Source organism: Pituophis catenifer, unplaced genomic scaffold (assembly GCF_029215685.1).
Source record: "Pituophis catenifer annectens isolate HBS135680 unplaced genomic scaffold, rPitCat1.0.hap2 SCAF_2, whole genome shotgun sequence".
NCBI classification, from domain to species: Eukaryota; Metazoa; Chordata; class Lepidosauria; order Squamata; family Colubridae; genus Pituophis; species Pituophis catenifer.
In genome coordinates, this window is record NW_027256882.1 from 114,658,178 (window position 1) to 114,677,683 (window position 19,506).

At 36.4% G+C, this 19,506-nt stretch overlaps 1 protein-coding gene across 1 annotated transcript in view; it reads left to right on the forward strand.

Moving 5' to 3' along the window:
* SLIT3 (slit guidance ligand 3) overlaps positions 1-19,506 on the forward strand; it is a 502,670-nt gene that overhangs the window by 42,181 nt on the left and 440,983 nt on the right. The window contains exons 2-3 of the mRNA XM_070934106.1: positions 2,691-2,762; positions 7,245-7,316. Of these exons, the coding sequence (XP_070790207.1) occupies positions 2,691-2,762; positions 7,245-7,316 (144 nt within the window). The remainder of the gene's footprint in view (positions 1-2,690; positions 2,763-7,244; positions 7,317-19,506) is intronic.

The following is a 19,506-nucleotide window of genomic DNA, read 5'->3' on the forward strand; positions in this document are numbered from 1 at the left end:
TAAGGATCTAGGGGGCCCTTATTGAAGAGAGGATGCCAGTGTACATAAGAGAGACAAAATACATTTTGTATTCAGGTTAAAGCTAGCCAAGATAACAAGCCTTTAAATGTAGATGCTAGAAATATCAAGCTTGTAACAGAAAACGAGGACATTTTTGAAACTCAGGACCATATCAAGCTGTGCTCTTCATGTGGCTTCATTTTATCCTATGAATGAGTTGTCTCCTTTTTTCAGTGTTATCCAAATGAGTGAACTAAAGAGAACGGATCCTAATCCATTCCAATTGCTATCCTCTCCATCGCTTTTATTTCAGATTACTTTGGAGCTTTTAAAATTATTCTTTCATCCATATGTAACCTGGAACTCAAGATTTGGCAGTGAAGAATGGGGAGGGGGGAAGATGTTCCTCAACCAGATTCCTAGATTTGTAAGAAATTCTAAGGGAAATAGTTTAAAAGATAAGCTCTGTGGTAGAAGGAAAAACAGCCTTGGGGGTGGCAAATGGATTTTAAATCCATCCATCCATAATTTCCATCCATCCAAGGAAGTAATGACATAGCAGAGGGTTTGAAGGTCTGAGGTTCAGTTTGATGGATTTGAAGAAGATAAAGAAGAATGCTTATGGAAGAAGACAGTGATTTCTAGTCAGAGGTTGTGAAAATTCTGTTCCGTAGTTTTTTTGTGTTTTTCTTACAAGATCCTGGTGGTAGTGTATTAATTCACCACCAAAGTCAATTTAGCTCTTTGCTCATACGTGGCAAGACTGATTAAATAATGTTCCTCAACTGGATCGTTGAAGCTCTAACAATACATGAAAGGTTTTCTTTTTGTCTTGAAATGTAAAAGAAGAGTGGACAAGGCTAATTGAAGTATCTCGAAAACTTACACCATGTTTTTGATTCAGCCATATGAAATATGATAAACAAGATAAAATATGAAAAAATATACTTTCCATCATTAAACTTCCTATGGGAGGCTTAGTGATTGGCTTGTCTAATGTCAAATTTAGGCATAAAGAACCAGGCTCCTCAAGGCCAATTCCTGTTGAAATAGGGAATAAAGAGTAATCATATATATTGGTTTGTTTATTTCATTTTTTTTTTACTATCTTAAATTTCTATTTCAGAGTCTCGAGTTTAGTTAGTGGTTTGTGTTCCCATCTGCTTTCACATTATTTTTGTTATACTTGATGGTATCTGTCTCTCACATCCTCCCACATTTTTTTAAAAAAATGAATGGGAATAATATGCTGAGGAAAAGATGGTTTAAGTTATGGGATGGATGTTATGGAAACACTGTGGGACAGCTACTGACTTCTGTCACTAAGTTCTAACTCCTTCTCTCATAGACTGAACTAAAAAAAATCCATCCCATCATGATTTTAAAAAGCAATTAGTTAAAATTAAGTAAAAGGGCCTGGAATACAAAATCGTCAAGTTCTGTATTTGATCAGTCAGATATATTCTGCCAATTAGGATAGAAGGTTTGCAGATATTATTCAATTCAATTAGTTCAATTTATATGCCGCCTTTCTCCGAAGACTCAGGGAGGCTTATTATCTTGTATATTAAGACCAGAATCCTAGAATAAACATCAATGAATTTAATTGGACTTATATATATCTGGGAAAACACCCACGGGTTGACATTTTTTTCTTCTTGTTAATTGTGGGAACATTAGGGGTATTATTTCATAAGAGGATTTATATGACTTTGCAGTATTAGTGTTAAAGGTTTATATGGATACAGTATTTGTTAGCAAAAGCTACTTATACCCTATTACACAGATACTTTACTTGCTTCAAATTTGAAAAGTATGCAGGGGAAAAAAATCCTCCAGGATTCTTAAAAATGCAAATAATGTTGCTGTGTGCAAATAAAATAATACTTATATACATCGGCTTGCATAACTTTATTTCTAAGTAAATGTATCCAGAGATATAAAGGTAAAAGCAAGAAACGTATGTGGTAGGTGATTAGCAATCAGTTGCAAAATATATATAATAGAAACTGTTAGATTCAATGGAGAGTGTGTTTTAGTCAGCTGGTTATGTTCAGTACCGTGTTTCCCTGAAAATAAGACCCTGCCTTATATTTTTTTGAACCGTAAAATAAATGCTTGACCTTATTGCCATACACTCAAAAGCCCGATTGGGCTTATTATCAGGGGATGTCTTATTTTGGGGGAAACGGGGTATTTTGAGTTCTTTATCCTGATGATTTTTTAGCTTTCTTTTTTACATATTTGAAATGTGGAGGTTTAAATCTTGGTTCTGAAAAGCTAGCAGAAGGCTATTATTTGAGGGTCCGTATGCACATGCATGTTTTCCAGATTCTCCCACTAATAAGAAAAGTCTAACTATCTCCATGAAAAGCACAATTTCTTTCATCTTCTACCTTAAACATCTTCATGGTAGAATGGACAATAGGGAGTTCGTGATCAGATTTTAATCCTTGTCTTATTTCGGCTCTGCATCTTTCACAAAAAGAAGTTGCAAAAAGAAACATTCAGTAATTATCCGGAAGATCTCTTACTGTAAGTTGCAATGTTACTCAAGTATCTTCAGTCCTGTCTCGCATTTCCTGTGCAGAATGGGTATCTGCTGTGCTGTACTTCTATGATATTTTTTTTAAATGATTGAACTGCCTGGTAGATACATGTATCAATTGTGATTTTTTTTTCTTTTGCAGTGACTTAGACAGAAACAATATTACAAGGATTACAAAGGTGGACTTTGCTGGACTTAAGAATCTTCGTGTTCTGTAAGTATGAAGAGAAATATTCCCCTAAAGCGATTTCTCTATGTTGTCACTTTGCAAAACTTTGATCTGTTTGCCTTGAGCACATAGCCAACTATACAGCATTGGATAGGATAGGTAGGATTCAGCCAGGTTTGTCCGGTTTGGGCAAACCGGTAGTGGCGACTGAGGGAAGCTCTGCCCACCCGCCTGGATGTAATGCACGAGCAAAGAGCATGCGCGGAAGGCCATGCACATGCGCAGAGGAGTGTGTGCGCTTACATTTGCAAACTGGTAGGGGAGGTAATCCCACCTTTAATCCCACCTTTGATTATACCTATTTTATACTGGTGCATTCGGACACTAGCCATAATTTCACCTGATTTTGATAAATACCTCTTGAGTTTTCTATATTTATAGGTAGTCCTTGACTTACAACAGTTCATTTAGTGTTGTCCATTCGAAATTACAACGGCACTGAAAAAAGGGACATGACTGTTTTTCACACTTGTAACCATCGCAGCATCCCCATGGTCATGTGATCAAAATTCGGACGCTTGACAACTGAGTCCTATTTATGACAGTTGCAGTGTCTTCTGGGGTCATGTGATCACCTTTTGCGACCTTCTGTCAAGCAAAGTCCAATGGGGAAGCCAGATTCACTTAACAATCATGTTGGTAACTTAACAATTGCAGTGACTCACTTAACAACTGTGGCAAGAAAGGTTGTAAAATGGGACCAAATTCACTTAACAACTGTCTCACTTAGCAACATCAATTTTGGGCTCAGTTGTGGTTGTAAGTCAAGGACTACCTATATTTAGTGTATGGAATAGAGTGCATGGATAACAGTAGTAAAATACATAAAAGGAATACACAATTCTATGGTATATGTATGATGGAAATATGTCGTCAGTTTTGTAAGGTATGAGGAATTTAAGAAGTTATAAGTTATAGGTTGCATTTCAAAATATGTTGGTTTATGAGAATTTATCCAAATAGCCATTTATCCAAATAAGTGCAGTATTTGTTAGTTGGAGCAAATCTGCTTTTCTTCCTGTATAACCTTTCAAAGACAGCTGGTCATCATATGCCAGCTGCCTGCAATTTGGCAGTTCAAAATCTCATCAGGTTCTAAGTTGACTCAGCTTTCCATCCTTCAGAGGTGGGTAAAATGAGGAGCCAGATTGTTGGGGAAAATATGCTGACTCTGTAAACCACTTAGAGCTGTAGAGCATGGTAAAGCACTGTAAAGCGGTATATAAGTCTAAGTGCTACTGCTATATGATCCAGGGTTTGATGAGCAGCACCACTCTGGCTCAATGGGATACTCTGCCCATTGCCCACAGGTTGATCAGAAACGTTGTCAGTTCGGTGGTTCGAATCCTTAGTACAGGTCTCCTGCATGAGCAGGGGGTTGGACTAGATGACCTCCAGGGTCCCTTCCAACTCTGTTACTGTATAAGATGCCATGCAAGGTGCAAATCCAGTTCAGAGTTTTCCTGCACTGGTGGGTGGCATCAAACCTGTTAATTTTTGTATCAGGTCAGATATATTTCCATAATCTTGCCTAGATATGTTGAGAGAAAGAGATTCGTTTAATCTCACTATCATTGTCTTTGAAAAAAAAGCCATAGGTGTAATGGAAAGTGTGGAGGACCTTAGGGAAGGAGGGGAGGAGATGCTGCCTAGGAGACAATCAGGCAAGAGGGGGAGGAGTTCCCAGTGGCTTACTCATCAGAGAAAAAAACTTAGGAAGTGCCCACCTTAATGGATCAAATGATTAAAAGTGGCAATGGGAAGTTTATACATTCAACCTTGCAAGATTCTGTTAATGTAGCCTTAAAATAAAGAAGAATTAGTTCATCTAGTTGTGTTTTCTGGGAGGGCTGACAGAATCTTTCATGACATTACAAATGTCTGGTCATCACTTTTAACATTACAATAAGTGACAATTTATAACAAGACTCCGTGGAAAGGAAAAGCATCTGCTGTCAATATACAAAAGTAACATCAAGGCAGGAGTGACTGTGTATTAGTGTTTTGGCACACTGATAAAGGTTTATTTAGTCATTAAACTTTAACGTCTCCCAACTCACTGATACAACAACTCTGGGTGGCTTCACTAGGTTCACTAAGGAAATGTAGAAACACTTTAACCCAGAGTAAGTTTATTTAATATAAGCTTTATTGGATCAGTTGATTGGCTTGGGCATTAAAGAAATATGCTTAGAATGTCAGATTAAGCAAACATAGTAGTGTAGAGGCTAGAATTTGCTAAATCAGGAAATAGAAATTCTAGGACCATTGTGCAAATGTGTTTCAGATGCCCTAGACCATCAAGTGAATTACCAAGTATTGGTTAACTCAGAAAAGCAGAACAAAGCAACTTCAGAATATGAATGTTGGAACACTATATAAAAGCTTAGAATATTTGTGTTATAGTAAGCAATCAACTGTTGTGTTATGTCTTCATTCTGTCGGTATTAAAGATTCTAATCTAGTTGAGGCATGTCTGGGAATCTTCTGCCAAGTCTATTTAAGAATAGAATTAAGAGTTAGGTGTCTGGAAATTCAGGTGTAAAGTCAGACAGGCAATAAGGAATAATTTGTATGCGTGAAAAAGCTATTCTCACATACACATCACTTGGGAGCATATACACATATATTGGTTCACCTAAGGAGGGGTACATAATATTAAATCTCCCTATTCAATATTTCTCTCTAAAAAGCTATTTGTAAAAATGGAAATAATTGATTAAAATTTATTTATGTAATAATTTATTAAAATAATTTTGTTTATAGAGATAAACATAGAAATAAAATTTGAATAATACAGCCTTTAATGAAAGGATTTTTCAAGATGCTTTCCCGCTTTGTTAATTTTCCAGGCATTGTTATTTTCCACATTTTTAAAAGCTACTGAACCAAGGAAAGCTACACTTTAGTTTTCCGCTATTTTGTTATAGTACATCAGGCAACTAACAAGAGAAATGAAATGAACGTCTTATGTGCATGATTTTATATGTTCTGGAAAAATTGACTAAGGCTACACCACAATTAATTTTCAAAATGCTGTGTAGCCTTCCCAGTTTCCTGAAACACTTTTCAATCAAAATGAGTAATTAAATGTACATTGCCACCAGAGATGGTAATTTGTAACAATTTTATTACAATGTGTCCAACCGTCTAGAAAGACATTAATTCATATAATGGCCTCTGAAAGGGGGTTGTCTGTGAATTATTTTTATAGTCATTTCTTGATGAATTGCCTGAATATATTTAAAACGAATTTTATATTTTATATCAAAAATTTATATAAAATATAAATTTCCTTTTAAATGTATACACTGCATATATAATAATATGATATATATTAATTTTCATCTTCACCCACCAAATTTTCATTTCACCCACTACAAAAAAAAAATCAAAAAAAAATCCACACATTCACTCATCCCACTCAGTCAGGCAGGGAAGGTATTTTGCAAATCCCATCAGTTGAAGAATTTTAACTGGCAGAGTCAAGGAAGAGAGACTATTCTGCTATTGCTCCCATCCTTTGGAACATTCTCCCCCCAGAGAACGGTGGGGTCCACTCTCTGGCCTAAATAAATGCTTCAGGACCTCTCTATGACAATTTGGTTGGGGTCCATAGAAAAGCAGGCAGCCTTGAAGCCCTTCCCCTGACTTTTTAATTTTAATTATTTTATTCTTGTTTTTAACTGTTTTTTTTTTTTAATTTATTTGTACATCACCCAGAGACACTCTATGAGGGAGCTGGGTTGTTTCTAAATATGATGTACTGTATAAATAAAATATAATCATGTTTTTGTTAAGTTAGTTTCCATATTGAAATAAAGTGTTTGAAGTCCTGTTCAATTGTTTTAAAGTAGCAGATTCAGATAAATTATTATGTAGATTGCAAAAAACTGGATGATTGCTAAAATAGGTGGCTCTCTGAATTTTTGGAGGCCACATATGGATGTCCAAACTAAATAATTATTGCTCTGCAGTACAAAGCTATATATGCTACTCATAAATAAATTTCAGTTTGAATGGCAGAATTACTTCCAAGTAAAGTGTTATACAGTATATGGAAGCCTCCTATTCTGCGGTGAAATCCACTTATCTTCGCTACTGGTTTGGGAATGGGAGCATGCACGTCCCTCTTCTGCACATGCTCAGTGGGTAATGACATCCTGGCGGGTAGGCAAGGCCTCCTACCGCCGGCATTACCAGTTTGCGCGACCCGGATAGATCCAGCCGGATTTCACCACTGCTCCTATTTAATAACCTTCAGTCTAATTATGTCATACAGTGTTATGAGAGAAAGAATAGTGAGTGACTACATATAGAAGAAAAACTAAATCCTGAAAAGACATTGCCTTTCTCTGCATTCTGTAGAGGAGGTGATAGATTGACTTTTAGGAAGGGAAAATGTTTTATATTTCCAATTCCAAAGTTTGGTTATTCTTTTAATGCTACTGAAATTTTCTCTTATAGGCATTTGGAAGAGAATCTAATTAGCATGATAGAACGTGGAGCATTTCAAGATCTAAAGCAACTAGAACGACTGTAAGTGTTATTTAATTACACTTGGTTTAATTGGTTTAATTAAACCAATTCTTTAATTAAGAGATAGCAACATAATGCAGGTATGTTTAAATGTGGTGGGTGATGAAGTATATTTCATTCTTCGAAAAATGAAACTTAGGCAAGATTCAAATTCGGCTTGTTAGAATTATATGAAAAGAGATGCACTGTGTTCTGTTAAAAGCATAGCTATTCAATGTTTGCTTATTTTCTTATGAGAATATATAGTACTTTACAAAGCACCAGAGGATGGGCTTTAGCCCTAATCTAAAATTTGATGAAGACACAGGAACAGAAGATGATGAAAGAAATGGCAGAGTTAAACAGGGTAGCAATCTGTAGTATAGTAATAAGACACAAGAACTATGGCAGTCTAATAGCTATGCAATAAAAAAGAGTCACAAGGAAAGACTTCATCACATTAAGAGAAGTAGCCTTGAATTCTGGGGTGCACTTTTATACTGTCTTCTGAACGTAAAAGTGAGGGTGTAAGGAAGCATTTGAATTGAAGAGGATAAGTAAATATATACCAGACAGAACTTTAGAGATGGGGGGGCGGGGGACAAAGGAAGCTATAAAAAGTCAAGATATATGATTTTTTTTACTGCATTTAGGAAGTATTAGGTGCAAGCTCATAATAGAGTAGACCCTGGTTGGCCAAAAAATGCTGGATGGACATGATGGGACAATCAAAGAGGAGATGACTGCAATAATTTAGGTGGAGCTGGAAAGGGATGGGACAGAATCAGAGGTGGGTTTCAGCAGGTTCTGACCAGTTCTGGAGAACCGGTAGCGGAAATTTTTAAGTAGTTCAGAGAACCGGTAGTAAAAATTCTGACTGGCCCCGCCCCAATCTATTCTCTGCTTCCTGAATCCCAGCTGATCGGGAGGAAATGGGGATTTTGCAGTAACCTTCCCCTGGAGTGGGGTGGGAATGGAGATTTTACAGTATCCTTCCCCTGCCACGCCCACCAAGCCATGCCTACCAAGCCACACCACACCCACCAAGCCATGCCCACAGAACTGGTAGTAAAAAATTTTGAAACCCACCACTGGACAGAATTTTGCTCATAGGATAGAGAATACAGACCCTACATTATGGTAAAAATAAAAGCAACTCAATTTGAGCAACACTTACATATGAGGAACAAGGGAGCTTATACTTACCTGCTGATATTGAAATGCTTGCAATGATTCATAAGATCTGTCCATCACTAAAGCTTATTTTCACAACCAGTTGTATCTTGACTTCTGTAGTTTTTTTTTTCAGTAAATGCTGAATTAGCCCATGATGACAAAAGCAACCCAACTTACCTGTGCGGGACTGCTGCTACCTACTATTCAGTTGCTCTTAAGTATGAATGTACAGTTGTAGCCAAATGCCAAAAGACTCAGCCTGGCCTGTGGCGAATATGAGCTTGATTCCATTTGGCAAAATTGAGTCTCAAAGAGTTGCTTAATTCAGCATTAAGAAGAAATATACAATCATTGCAAACTTAATGTCTTGTGGAAAATTTGATATAATATGTCATAAGACGAATGGCAGTTCCTTAGGTTAACACATTTTTATATTGAAAAAGTGAAAGTTAGGATACAGTTTTAAACTAGATTTTATTTGCACAATTTCCTTTTTTACTCCTGTTGAAAATATATAATTGTATTTTGATTTGGTACATTAGATGAAAAAAGTATATCATGAGCTCAGTTTAATAAAGTTTCTGTTATGACTACTAGACTTTCTCCAGCCAAATAGTTATTAATATTGCAATAAAACATAACGGGAAATATTACTGGCTTCATCTGTGGTTATTTAAAAAGCATAAAACCTTAAAATACTGAATGAGTGTAGTTTTAGTGGAATTTTATTTGCCAACACTTCAAAGTGAAGCTAAAACTATAAACTAAAAAATATGGATATGTTTTTTTAAAAAAATGTGTGACTTGTCATAGTTCCTGCATGTAAAATTTTAATATATGAAAAGGCCTATAGATTGTGTTCGGACCAAAAGCCTGCTTGTAGACTTACATATCCTAAAAGCTGTAACTTAGATTAAGCAACTGGATGCCCATAAATTTCAAAACATACTGTAGTGATTTAGTTTAATAGACAGAAAAGTGCTTGAATTATTATGTGTGAATAAAATGCAGTCTTGAAAATGGTTCCATCATAGAAAACTGATGTTCAGCTAAGGGTGCTATTGCTTCTGCTAGAGTGAGTGTGAGCTAAATGATGTATCCCCACATTAGTAGAGGTATGAACACTTCAGTCCTCTTATTAAATATGTCCTTATTAGCATAGCTAGGTTAAGACAAATGTCCGTATGACAAGGCTTACGATTGTACTAAATTATAATTTATTTAGCAATGGCTTGTTGAATAAATCATAATTGACTGCATTCAGGCAACAGCCTGAGACATTCTGTGGTTTCCTTGGTTTGTATAAGCTGTTATATAACCTTGGTCCATAGATTGGCAGTGCATATTATAGATCATTAGGGTTTTTTTTAAATTCTTTCCTAAATTATTAAAAAGCATTATACCAAGACATGCTCATTCGATATTGTGAAAAGGATGTAAATGCAGGTAACGGGTTCCATATATTTCAGTCCATCTTTCTTGATTGTATTGGACATGCGTTGATTGTTTCAGCTTTTCAGAATTTTACCAACAATGAGGAAACAGCAATTAGCAAAGAAAGATTGACAATATGAGCAGTCATATCCTTAGAGAGAAATAGCACTTTGGGCTGCATCAAAGTGTATTTTCATTCCATGAAAGGAATGTTATGAAATTCTTTGCAAATAATTTCCTATTTAGTCACTAACAAGAAAGTTTATGAACTGGGAAAAATGAACATTCATCTATTTTATGTTAATCTTCACTTAGGTCATAATCAAGTTGTATTTGAAAATAATCACTCTTTTATCACTTTAATATTTTTCTAATAAGATAACATTGTTTATGATGGCCGGTCTTTATGAGATATGCATAGTTCTATCTGTTTTAATTTTACTAGGTTTCTATTTCTTCCACTACAAATTTGTTTTTTTCCCATTTTTGCTTCAATGAGCTTAAAATAAAATAAAGCAACAAAAAACCATACACTTAAAACTTCTGGAGAGTATTAGCTGAGAAATGTTGATGTAAATATATTAATTATCAACATATTTTACTGATGCTTCTATGCCACATTAATTGTTGTCAACTCTGAACAACATACATCTGTAAATCAAGTTAAAACAATATGAGTGATTATGATATATTTTTTAGAAGCCTAATGATATAGAATACAATAACACCAAGACTATACTTATATACCAAGGAAGATAACCCATGTTAAACAAACAGACACTTCAAGAAGAACAGCATTATAACAACTCAACTTTCATAGACTGATGGAGACAGGTTTTTGCTAAATTTCAGTTGGATTTGGGCCATTAAAAGCTCTGAAGGAATGGGAGATGGCCATTGAGAAGGATGCTTCTGTGATTCCTGCTCAGCTGCCCTGAGTCTTCGGAGAGGGGCGGCATACAAATTGAATTAATAAATGACACTTCTTGAGAAAAATGAATCCATCCTTACTGAATGGACAGTTACATTTGGGAATAGGCAGTACTGAAAACACCCAAATTCTGAGCCATGACAAGCTTTAAGAATGATTTTGCATTCATATCAGAAGCATCAAGGTGCTTCTGGGTTGAAAGGATTAGCTGGTGACAACATCATTGCCCGGGGGATGCCCAGTTGGGGGCTCCTTTAACATCCCTGGCAGCAGCTAGAGAGGGTTCAGAGGCAGCCCCATGTAGAATATGTTACTATAGTCCAAGCTTGAATAACTATGAGAATCTCCCACCCCAGGAGGAATTGTAACTAGCACACATGATGAAATCATGATAAAGCCCTCCTAGCCATAGCTACAACCTGCCATGAATTAAGCTTGAAGCTGTGAATTAAGCAGGAGACCCAGATTATACATAGTCTTCAATTTACTACCACAATTGGGACCTGAACGTCCATTGCTAAGTGAAGTGGTTGTTAAGTGTGTGTCATGCCTGATTTACATTTTTTTTTGCAACAGTCATTAAGTGAATCCAACTTCCCACATTGACTTTGCTGGAAGCCCGTGGGCAAGATTGTAAATGGCAATCATGTGATCAAAATGCTGCAACTATTGCAAACACATGCCAGTTGCCAAGCACCCAAATATTGATCACGCAATTGTGGTGAGGCTGCAGAGGTTGTATGTGCCAGGACTGGTTGTCACCTTTTTCAGCACTGTTGTATCTTTTACCTTTGTTTTTTTATTTATTTTTTTTGAATTTTGTTCAATGACTGACTGACTGACTGACTGAATGAATGAATGAATGAATGAATGAGTGAGTGAGTGAGTGAGTGAGATCAATATGAAGAAATACAACCCCATCCTGAGCTAATAAATTAATATCTGTCTAGAACTGGATGGCTTCTGAATCCAAAATCAGTCTGTCTTTCTAGGATTGTGCCTATGACTGCCCCACCCATCCAAATCCTAATAGCCTCCAGACACTGAGACGCACTTCAACAACCTCACCAGCCACTATTAATAACACAATATAGGCTTGAATATGTGTTCTTACCTGTATTCTTGGTAATTTGTTGTAGGCATGTCTTCATTTGCTTCATTTCTTGCTTCTCAGTAAATGAGAGGCTCCCCTGGAGAGGTGAGCAGGAGGGGCTACTCAGCTCCTATTGAGGACCATCATTGCTTCTCTGTTCCAGCAGACAACAAAAGCCTCTATGGAGATTGGGTTGAATGAACAGAATGGTTTGGCTATGATGAGATTCTGAAATAATGACCCCCCCACCTTCTAATCAAGTTCTGTTAGCTTTGAATGGGCATTTATATTTCTATACTATGCATGGAACATTATTTAGAAATCCTGAACTGGGATGCATTTGTTATGAAAGAGTAGTGCTAAAAGTGCTGGTGAATAAAAATGGAATGCTATCCACTGAAATCCAGACCTTATATACTTATTTTATTATATCATAGAAAATGAGAATTCAGTTGCAAGGAGTCTGACTACATTCAAGATATAAGCAGGCAGTTTAAAGCCAAATATAAAATTAAATGTAGTTACACCTTAATAAAATTGTAGTTTTATGTTAGCAATATTAATGCTTTTTAAAAAAATCTGATGAGGAAAAGAAGGGAAGCCAAGATGCTCATCATTTTTTTAATCCAGAAGTGAGTTACCATTGACTCTACAAATATTGCTGAACTACAACTTTCAACATTCTTTCTTCCTTTTTTCTTTTGGGACTTTTCGAGTCAGTGTTGACTGCCTGGAAAAGTCCCTGAAGTTTTCTTGGTCAGAAAGACCAAGAGCCCTTCTTCCTGGGGCTAAGAGAAGTGATAAGGTCACCCAACTGACTTTGTGCCCAAGGCAGAACTAGAACTCACTGTGTCCCAGTTTCTAGTCTGATGCCTTAATCACTACACCAAAGATGTTGTTAGATATTCCAATTTAGTTAAGTAAGTTAACAACATCTGGAAACCCCTTCCTTGTTTAAATTGTAAAGGTTTTACCCTAACTGGTTTGAGCTACTAACTTGTAGAAATAGTTTATTAATGCCAAATGGCAGCATGTTAAACTGAGAAATCTTATAATTTGGATATAATAGAATATATACCAATTCTCTCTTTATGGCTATCATTGTTTGGATTCTATGGTATGGAAATGAAACAGAGTTTTTAGCCAGTGTTTTCTATTTGCCATTACTAGTGTGCTAATATGATTGGCAGGACAATAATACAGAGTTCCATTCATAATATTGCATGTCTGTCTTCAGCTAGCAATAACTACAACCCTTTTTGATCTCTCTCCATTGATGAGAGTGGACTTTGCTCCTTACTAAACATTTTAAAAATTGATGCCTCTTCAACAGAGGAAGCCATTAGCAGCTCTGTCAACAGGTCTTCGCAGGAGGAAGCTAAACTCAGGAAAAGGGCATCTAGGAAGACCACAGGCATAGTCTAAGAAATTATTTTGGTCTGCATGGATGCATCTGTACAGGCCAGAAAAGCACAGAAGCTTATTTTAACTAATAGAATAATAAGCCATCCTGATTTCATCAAAAAACATTTGTGTAGTAGGTCATTGACCCATAAGAACTCAAGGAAAAACAAATATGGGCCATGTTTAAACAGTCCAGAGGGTTTAAAACCACAATTCCTCTGCTTCCAAAAGAAGCAAGAATTATATTAGTGAAGGAAGATGTTCACAAGCAGCACATAAATAATACTTACTGAAGTAGTAGTTTTAGTATATTCCTATTTATTCTTTCCTGAAATATGCTTAGAACTATGACATCTGCAGTTAGAATACGGATTACTGTATGCATTTGTGAAATGCTTGGTGGCACCATCATAATAATGAAGTATCAGTGCATACAAAATACTATCTGTTTGCAGCCTCTTCTGTTTTAAAGATCATATATATCTAATGGATTGTAATATACATGTGGCATGCTAGTTTATTGAGATTTGGGACAGTTGTTAAGTGCTTTGAGAGTATTCCGTAGAGTTCTGAAATTTCTACAGCTTTATTGGGAGAGAGAGTGGTGTATCTCACTGTCTTCTCAAGAAGACAGATCAGGCAGTACCCAAAGTAAAGTATATGTGAAGAAAAGATCATTAACAACAATCAGGAAGGAAGGCAGAAAACATATCAAGCAGTGAAGGAAGAGAAGAATACATGGAATGTAATAGACGCTGAAACTTTTCAGAATTTGAAAAGGAGGCCAATACTATTGCTAGAGCTTTCAGAATGCATGGAGACAGCAAAAGTCCCCTGAGGCAGAGACTGATAATAATGGTTCTCTCAGAGGGGTAAAGCCAAATTTCAATGACAACAGTAGCTTGAGGAATTTAGAGTGGGAAAAAATTATGTGGCTGCTTTCTGGATGCTAGATGTAACGGGAAGACAACATTGGTGGACTTGAGGGAAAGAAACTATGGGGAAGAAAAAGATTTGGGGAGAGAGCATATTTGCTACAAAAGCTTGAAAACTATTCTGTATTCTGATCAAGGATAAATGTATCCTGTGACTATGCATACATATTCTTTGTAAACAAAACAAGCAGTTTATCTGGATGAAAACAGAAGTGTCGAAGAATCAAACGACTGAAATGACTGCTTTGGGAACAATTGAAAAACATATTTTAGTAAAGGGCTAATTTAGTTCATATAGGAAAAAGATTAGGTTGTAAGACAGAAGAATAAGGCACGTGATTAAATGGAACAGTATAAACCATAGCTAGTAAATAGTCAGCCAATCACATATTGAAATAGAGCAGAGGAGGGTCTGAGAAGTCAGGCAATGATTACACAAGACCGGCTGGATTGTCAACAGTTGGAGAAAGAAATGCTAAAGTGGCTGGTTTCAAGTCAAACTGGGGTTGCTAGGGCACGGATGTGTTTATGGAAAGTGGAAAAAAGAATCCTAACAAATGGGTATTTGGAAATAGAGAGATTGGAGATGCCAAGTAAAGTTTCTTGCTAGGTCAGCTATAATTGGCCTTGAGACAAAGCAAAGTCACTGCTAGAAAGAAGATTACACCTAATCTGTTTTGCTGGAGGCTTCCAGAGGCCATAAACAGGAAACGTGCAGCCACAGAACGAGTGGAGTAACAAAGAGGAACAAAGTTGACAGATACAGATTTTGTGAGAGCGTTTTGTTTTAAGCCTGATCATCAGCAGTTTGTGAAGAATTGTGAGTGTGGTCTTGGGAACTACACACAGGCTGATCTGACAGCAGATGATAGAGTAAAGATAGGACTGTTTCTACCAGACAGACAGCAGCTATCACGACTGATAAGCCAGTCTCTCTTGTGCCTAACAGTTCTTGTGCGATGAGAAAGGGTACAAGCTGTGCACATGGGCTAGTTGTCATACCCAAGAGACCTGATTCACTTGGAATGAAAATGTGGAATGTCATGACAAATGAAGCCATTTCTATTTAGATGCAAATTAATGTCTCTGTGTATGGAGACATACATGAGTGACTATGCAAACAATTTAATAATGTTTCTCCATAGTAAAATAAACATTTTACCTATTATAAAAAAATAAAGGGAATGTATACATTTTTTTAAAAACTAACTAAAAAACCATATAAATGAATATATGAATAATAATAGTAGTAGTAATAATAATAATAATAATAATAATAATGCCTTTATTGTCACTGTACATCATGTATACAACAAAACAGAATAAATTTTATTCTGCCCAAAAGATATCACTTTTATTTATTTTATTTATTTTATTTCTGCTTATTCCATTCCATTTTACAGTAAAGCTTCTGAACAGCAATAATCTAACCAGAAAATAAAAAAAATATCAATAAAAAAACATGAAAAATACATAAAATGACTAATCAGAATCATAAAATGAAACTAACAAAATACATTTGTGCACTTGCAAATCTAGTCAAAGCATCCCTTCTTTTGCTAGTGGGTCTTAATGCCTTTCCTAAAGCCAGGTAGAAGTGGAGCTGCCTGAATATCCTGCATAAGGGAGAAATAGAGGTTGGGCTACACAATTGATGCACAAGATATAACTATTCAAACATTTTTCTAGCCACAGCAGCCATAAATAGGGGCTGTGAATTTAGGAAGATCTCTGGAACTACCTCTGGAATGGGGAAATACAACGCTGACCAGAATCAAAGATGGAATTGTTAGGCCTGCAAATCAAGATTTGATGGATTTTGAAAGTGTAAATCTCTTCTTCCTCATCTGAACCTAATAGTGCCCAGGCATTAGTTCAGCACCCTATCACTCACTGTTGATCACAGGGCCAAGATGCATAACTGAATACTTTCAGCATATTAATAATGATCAACTCAGGACTGACAAATGACATGTCCTAGCAGTCATGTAAATACAGTATTAAAAAGAGGTAGGAAGACAAGAAAAGAGTGCCCAGAGGTATTCCACATAACAAAAGCACTCCTCTCTACATACAGATAATTCCTTCTTCACATCACTGATTGGAAAAATGAAAACCACTGCAAAACAATGCCATGTATTCCAGTCTCTCAGAAATGAATCAAAAGCTGCTGGTCAAAAGCAAAAGGTCAAAGAGGACCAGTGCAATTCCCCCACTCTGGACTCCCTGTGGGTCATCCACAAACATGACCAACACAATTTCCATGCTATATCCTGGCCTGCAATCTGACTGACAAGGGTCCAAATAATCTGTTTCCTCAAGCTGAGATAGGCCAGATAAAGGATCAGAGACTGGGGATTTCAAGAATGCTATTTTATTGCTTAGTATATATCAACATATATTAAGACATTTGCAATTGTAAGGTAGGTAGGTAGGTAGGTAGGTAGGTAGGTAGGTAGGTAGGTAGGTAGAGAAAGAAAGAAAGAAAGAAAGGAAAGGAAGGAAGGAAGGAAGGAAAGGAAAGGAAAGAAAGAAAGAAAGAAAGAAAGAAAGAAAGAAAGAAAGAAAGAAAGAAAGAAAGAAAGAAAGAAAGAAAGAAAGAAAGAAAGAAAGAATCCTGTTCAAATCTTTCAATGATTTTTTAAAGACACAGAAAGTTGAATCTGGGCTATTCTGAGTCTATCAGGCTTTCTACTTTCCTAGAACTGAGTAACTGATCTTCCTCTCCCACCCCCTTCTCAGGGCCAGACCTTAAATTTGTATACAACCCCTCTGGAGCTTCAAGGCTACCTTTCTTTCCACAACCATTTCCTAAAAAGGGTAACTTATAAACAGGTCTAAAATTATCCACAACAGTGAGATAGAGGGAACAGTGAGCAAAAGAGGCACCGATACTTCATTCAAAGAAGCATTGGTTACTGTAGCAATTTTATATCACAGAGACCCCAAGCAACCATGAGAACTGGGGTTCCAAATGGATAGTGTTGGAGCTGACCCTACAGAAAACACTATCCAGTTCCTCAGAAGTGATAGTCTCAAAAATACAACCAGATGCAACCAGAATGACAAAAGGTCTTATTTTTGCTGCTCATTTCCCTGAGCTTCTTAATAATCCAACCATAGAAGGCAAACCCTTCTTACTTCTGAGTCACTGAGAGTTGAACAGCATATTAATTTAAATAATAATAATTGTACACTTCTCCTATAATAATCATAATTACATATAGTTTACCAGAGTTGATAGTTATTTTCTTTCCATGGAATGGAAATGATGTAAGGGTAGAGATGGTCTTCGGTTTTTAAGACAGCATCATATTAACAAAAATAAATGTGTGACTACATTTGTAACTAATGTTGGCATAGATATTCCCTTTTCCTGGAGTGTACTATAACCTCAGATAGTATCTGTGCCCATAAATTAAATCATAGTTGCTCTTTCTTGCTCTTGTAAAAAAAAAAATTAGCCAGTTTTCAGAACATAGTCCCTGACTTTCTAACAGATTATCATATTAACTTTAAAGAATACTGGATTCAGTTCAGCTCTCTGACGGAAACCATATTCAGAAACAAACTCTATGGTCTACGTTTATATAGATTGGCTATAATAACAATCTTTCATGACCGATTCTGCTCCTTCTCCTCTTTCTTTTATAGTTCCTGAATTGGTCATGTCTGAGACATTACAACTTAATCTAGGCTGTACAATAACAAATCCTTCAAATTACAAAAGGGATCCTCTTAATCTGCTTATTAGGTGAAAATGTGCATTCAGTCATCCTCCCAACACTTTATATATAAAATATATATGTACAAAGTAGACAAATTTCATCATAATGAGCCTATTCTGGTTTAACTACTGGCTGATTTGTGTTAATTCTGAACATTAGGTCCTTTCACAGTCATCCATTCCTCCAATACTATTTAGACTCTATAGCTATTAATGTAGCTAAGCAGGTAAGGGTAGGATGGAATGCAGATATACCTGTTCACCCCAGTTATGAGATGCATTGTCAGGAAACACTGTCTGCAGTGTTTCTAGACCATGTTTCTCTGGATATTACACCCTTGCATCAAGTTAGGCTATGCATAAAGAAGAAGTGTGTTTGGGTATCATCTTCCACGGGCCTTTCTTGTCTCAAATGCCATCATTTTCTTGTTATCTGGTTTATAAAAAGCAACCATTTGAAATGGAGATGATCAACATGTGGTTTCAAAATCTGTTTTGTGTACAAGTGGAGGCCGTAATTTAAATTGTTCAGACAATATTGAAGCATATAAAGAAGAAAAGAGATAAAGTTGGCAAATACATACAAGAACTAATAGCAATTAAAAGTAAGGTTATACCACATTTCAGACCTGGAAAAGAAGAAGCATAATAAAGAGACTCAAAACAACCCTGCCTTGATTCTCTTTGAGAGGGTGGAAAGAAACTGGCAAGCTTTATGTTTTTATGTTTTTATACCCCCAAACCATAAAGGGGCTTCCAGTAATCCTTGCAATATTTGTTTCTTGGCCTGGGCTACTTTGAAGATGTGTGTGTGTGTGTGTGTGTGTGTGTGTGTGTGTGTGTGTGTGTGTGTGAGAGAGAGAGAGAGAGAGAGAGAGAGAGAGAGGGTGGGTGGGTTATCATAAATGGGAAAAAGGAGAACAGAAAATGATGAAGAACAAGAGTTTGTGGTTTCAGCCTGGCATGAAATTTTTGCTTTAGAAAAGCTGGTCTTTACCTGGATATCAGAAGAGGACATTGTTCTTGTCTTACTTTACTTTCTGCTCAGATCAACTTTGAGCAGAATAACAGATTTGGAAGGGACCAGGAAGTCTTCTAGTTCAACACCCTGTTCAAGAAGGAAACCCTATAACATTTCAGACAAATGGTTGTTCAATTTCTTCTTAAAAACCTCCAGTGTTGGAGCATTCACAACCTCTGGAGACAAGTCATTCCACTGATTAATTGTTCTCACTGTCAGTAAATTTCTTCTTAGTTCTGGATTGGTTCTATCCTTGATTAGTTTCCATCCATTGCTTCTTGTCCTGCCTTCAGATGCTTTGGCTGCCCTCTTCTTTGTGGCAGCCCCTTAGATATTGGAACACTGCTATTATGTCATCCCTAGTCCTTTTTTTCATTAAACTGGACCTAACTAATTCTTGCAACCATCCTTCACATGTTTTAGCCTCTAATCTCCTAATCATCTTTATTGCTCTTCTCTGTACTTTTTCTAGAACCTCAACATCTTTTTT